The 5,109-nt window shown below is 46.5% G+C and overlaps 1 protein-coding gene across 1 annotated transcript in view; it reads right to left on the bottom strand.

The window, feature by feature from the left end:
* Nucleotides 1-4,800, bottom strand: part of SNCG (synuclein, gamma (breast cancer-specific protein 1)) — a 16,288-nt gene extending 11,488 nt beyond the window's left edge. Inside the window, exon 1 of the mRNA XM_009893033.1 lies at nt 4,619-4,800. Coding sequence (XP_009891335.1) covers nt 4,619-4,739 — 121 coding nt within the window. The 5' untranslated portion in view covers nt 4,740-4,800. The remainder of the gene's footprint in view (nt 1-4,618) is intronic.
* Between the last annotated feature and the right edge of the window lie 309 nt (nt 4,801-5,109).

Here is a 5,109-nt window from a genome sequence, read left to right as displayed (position 1 = left end):
CGCAGTGGTCATTTAAAGCTTCATTCTGTACCTCTAATAAAGACTCTTGAGGCTGAATTTGCAGAACAACCACCCACCTACCACATACCTACTTACTAGATCCCCATTTTGGTGCCTCAGCCTAGGCTGTAAGCGCCTGCTTGCAGCGATACACAGAATGCTGGTGGTTTTGTCTTAAACAATGGAAGCACACCGTATGCATGCTTACGTTGTAATTTATCTCTCTGTTCTGAAGGCAGAAGAGCTAACAGGATGCGAGGGCATTCAGTTCGCAACACCAGTAGCCCTGAAAGAATAATTAATCTCTGTGGTTTTCCTCCAGGCTTGAAGTGACCTGCTATACATCCCTCCTATTTGTATACTGCCGCAAGTATGTTAAGTCATATGGTAGATGGGCAGCCCCCACAGTACCTAAATGCTTTTTCACATCACAAAAATAAAGGATCTCTGTCAAGTTTATCTCTGTCGGAAGTTAAATAAACACGTGCCAAAAGGTTCCACTGGTCCCTCTTTACTGTATTTTGTAACCCATCTGCCCCTATGCAGGCTCTTTTCAAGTTTCCCATACTGATACAACAAAAGGATTTTTATGGGCAACTATCAAAATGATAGAAATAGAGAGCCAGGCAGACCTTTAACTCCAGAGGTACTGGAGCATCCATGGGTGTGGTGAGAGAGAGCAGCTACAAACCACATCACGTTCCCATGAACAGCCTGAAAAGCAAAACAGGTGCAGCGCCCTGATAACAACAGCTCCGGCCCAGCTCTGTTCTGCCGATACACGTTATGTATTATCAAATGTAATTCTCAATTGTTGATTTATTTTGGTGGTTGCACTGGTTGCCTGGGGCAGAACAAAGCTGTTCTACTACAATATGCCCTCAACATTTCACTCCACCCTCCAAAACAGTGTTAAAACTGAAGAGATTAAATCTTTGTACTTTATACTCATTATTGCTGTAAACTGCCATTCCTAATGATGCATACGGTACGTGTGCACTGCCGTAAACTGGATTTAATAATGATGCCTGTGATATACAAACATGTACAGAAGCACAGCAGTGAGCAGAGCAGATGCAAGTCTCCAGCCGTGAACGTGAGCTCCTGAACGGGCCAAACGCACACGGTTCAATTCAGCCACCATCCTGCTTCAGTTTCCCTCCCAGCGCCACTCCAGTAAAAGACTGCCACAATATTGATGTGATGTACAAGATCGTCTCACATCAGACACAGGTGTTCAAGCTTACCCCTTCTTTGCTGTGTTTTGGTCAAAGAGCAGTTGTTCGGTAAGCAAAGTCTACAGTTTGCTGTGCTAGCCTTGCGTGCGTTTCAGATTTGCTTAGTGAGACAAGAGCTGTACCTTCTGTACATTTTTTTCCCCAGACTTTTGATTTAAGATGACTATCTGGGCTCGATTCTTTTGCAGGTAGAGGGGAGTGGGTGGGTGCCGTATTCTCTGATAGAAAATAATTCCAGAAAGGAGGGATGCAGGTAGAAGAAAAATACCCGAATCTGTTTCAGGACAGAAGGGATGGCAGTGGGAAGCGCCACCACTGGGGAGAGCTTGCCTCGTCTTCCTAACCGGGTCTCCTGACCGCACCCAGTGACTCAGGCTCAGCATCCATCACACGCCACGTGAAATCTGACCTTCCGCTGCACACCCTTGCCAGCAGCCCGCATCTGTTGAGTCAGAAAGCAATCACCTGATGCTCAATCTCATTTCGCTCATTAGTCCTTGCCTGCGGCTCGTGTACACAGAATTAAAAGTTCATGCATCCTGCCTTTTCTGAGTGCTCTGAGTCATCTGTGAGAGCTTTGCTACCCCAAAGGTGCGACCGAGGCGGTGGAGCGCTGTGCAGCGGGGAAAGATTTGTGGTAGAAAAGGATATTATGATGTGGTATAAATCCTGCAGGAGTTCGTGCCGGAGTCACTTCATTTAAGTAGAGGTGGGTGCGTTGGGGCTTTCTGCAACACACATGATTGAAAGCTGTTCTGGAAAACTGGAAGGGCATTCTTTGTTGAGGCCTTCTGAATTATAGTATTAAACAGTACTAATGACCTTATACTCAATATTCTGATGCCGCTTTGCATTAACTTCATTGATTAACTTCACCCTATTTAAACCAAATATAAAAGGCAGCCCATTGAATCAACTTCTGGATCCACATTAACTGTGCGAGAACCCACAGCCTCTTCGGTATACCTGGAGGATGCTACAATTTGGAGAGCAGACTGTGATTTTACTAAGCGGCCCATACTACAGGATTTCTCTCTCTTTCTGTGCACCCTCTTCTCTTCTCTTCCCTATACGTTCAGCAAGGCACACAGTGGGGCAGGAGCACCCCACGCTCGTGACTCCCGCGGCGATGGCAGCACCTCGAAGCAGCCCGGCTGTGACCCGCATTGCAGTGCCAGCACAGGAGGGAGGCACCTCGCGCTGGGGCACGGCACCTGCGTGGCTCAGAGAGGAGGGACGAGGTGGCTGCAGAGCCCCGATGACACCATCCACTCCAGGTGGATGCCTCTGCACAAGCATTTTTTTTACTCCTGGGGCGGCAGCAAGTGACTCACCAGATGTGGTGGTTGTGACCAGATGTCTGGAATCCTTCTTGGAGAGTCAGTGATGAGTTAACACAAACCTGAATAAAAGTCAGGGATCCACTTAATCCATCCTAGGCTTTGGGGTGTCCCCCCCCTCCACTACCCCCCACTTTCGTGACTTTCTGAAAAGACCCTCAAGCTTTTATACAAGTATTATTTTCTCCTAGCATGCCAGAATTCAGGTTGCATCACATAACGCTCCAGAGCAAGCTGCTGGGATAGGGCTCTGCAAAGAAAGGAGCAAGGAAGGAACAGTTCAGGTCTCTGATTAACCCTTCATGTGTCACAGAGTGAGAAAAGGTGGCACAGACAGCATACTAATTACTCCAGTTTTAATTGATATACCCGGCCTTCACCTTCTCTATTTAAAAATCAGTTTTCTGAATTAATCAGCATCTGGCCTTTACTTCTCCTACCTGTGAAAGATTGAATATTCCCCAAAAGGGCTGAGCATCCCCCAGCGTGCAACAGGAACTGAATCACCGCCAGGGCAAAGCACTATCCAGTGCATGACAGGGCAGGAATTGGCAGTATAACGAAAAAGCCAAGAAACCAAAACATAAAAAGAAGACGGGAAAGCACTTCATCTTCACCTTGATCCTCATTTGAGCCTCATTCAGATATTTAGGTTTTAAGAAGGCTTTTAGAAAACTCTTGAAAAGGTTAGAATCTCATGAGCAGAATCTGTACCTCATGGCTGGGCAGAAATGAAAAACAGGTCACAGTATGGAGACATAAAACATGACTGGACAGAGATGTGAGGAATTACGTATAAAAATATGGAATAATCCTTCTTAATATCACTCAAATTCGCAAGCAGCTGGAGCAGTAGTGATGCCACAACTTGGTAGCTAGATGTGACGTTTCACAGGCTGGTGTTTCAGTCACTGTGGTTAGTTTAATTATTTACAGGGATGCTCTTGACCTTTTTTCTTGTGAGTCAGCTTCAAATTGAAACGTGAACTGTTACATATGTTCATTCACAGCATGCCAATAGTTGTGTGTTTAAAATCTCAGGATGAAGACATTACCAGATCTGCTGCACATAAGATTTGTATTTCATTTGTAATTTACAAACATATATCAGTAGCTATGTAACTGTTTTAAATATAGTAGCTACATACAGCTGTGGATGTTGCAGCGTGATAGCAGGAAGACTGCATGTAAACTTTCCTACCAAAAAAAACCCACCTCACTCCCACATCTAGCAAACATAAAAAGCTGTGTGAGGTGCAGTAATCAGCACCGAGGTAATCAATCTTGGGAACCTACAACTTCATAGGTATTACAGTATCTGGAATATCTGAGCATCCAGGCATATAATTATATGCATTAGACAGTGGAGATATTGGATTTTGCTGGTGACCTTGAAGGGGAGCTTTCTGAAACGGCACATTAGCTGTGAGAGAGGTCTCTAGCAGGAGAGCGAGCGTGCTGTGTTCCAGGTCCTATCCTGCGGGCAAAACGAATTTGGGTGTCTCTTGTAAAGCAAGATTAATGTGGAATGAAACAGGTCGGTGAACAGGAGAAGGATTTCAGGATAAAACAGTATGTTTGTGGGGAAACAGATGCATCCTGCTGTCCCAACTTAATAAGGCTGCTGGCTCCTCTCGGGGACCTTCTCAGCGTGTCTCTCACAGCGTGGGGCTGAGGCAGAGATCAGCAGCGCTTGGATGCTTGGAGAGTGAGTGACTCACCCTGCAAACAATCAGTGAACAGCCATAACAGAAACCTTCCACCTGGGGATATGCTCCTAAACATCGCTTTAGTTCTGCCTCCCCTGAAGTAGTGGCTGTTTCTATGTCTAATTTGCAGCCGGGGAAACTGAGGCATGAGGGGGGGGACGTGACACCCCAGGCTTACACAGCTGCCCTGTGACAGAGCTGAGGATGTTATCCAGACCTCTCGCCGTTCACGCCCAAGCTTCAGCCACAATATAATTTCCCCAGACTTTCTCAGAGACAACCTACGTGGCAGTTTATGCTCTAACGCAGACTGAAAATAGTTCTCTCTTACCTACATACATCACCCCTTCTTTAGTCTTCTCCGCAGCCTCCGTCACTCCCTGCTTGGTCTTTTCGGCAGCAGCCACCACACCTTCTTTAGCAATGGAGAAACCTTTCTTAAAGACATCCATTCTTGTTGCTTGCTAGGGTATGACCCGGCCGATCTGCCTGGGGGACAGCAGCAAAAAGCACCTGCAGACAGGACTGCAACGCGCAGCCTTACCCTCGGCGGGTACTGGGTTTCTCTGCCGGTCCCTCTGCCTTTGCTCTTACTCCTGCGCTGGATGAAGGCAGTGTGGCAAACCTCACAGCCTTCCCCGGCTCTTATTGATGAAGCGCGCTGCAGTGTAGCCAATGCCTGTGAACAGCTGATACTGAAATATTAATGATATGGATCTGCTTGGGAAGATTGAAGAAGGGAGGGGGAGAGGAGGAGAAGGACAACATGGGTAGGTAAGGGACTGTCTGGAAAATTTCCAGACAGATAAAGCTTTTAAAATA

This window comes from Charadrius vociferus, unplaced genomic scaffold, assembly GCF_000708025.1.
Source record: "Charadrius vociferus isolate BGI_N301 unplaced genomic scaffold, ASM70802v2 scaffold429, whole genome shotgun sequence".
NCBI lineage: Eukaryota > Metazoa > Chordata > Aves > Charadriiformes > Charadriidae > Charadrius > Charadrius vociferus.
The sequence above is the reverse complement of the archived record's forward strand: the minus strand, read 5'-3'. Positions and strand labels throughout refer to the sequence as shown.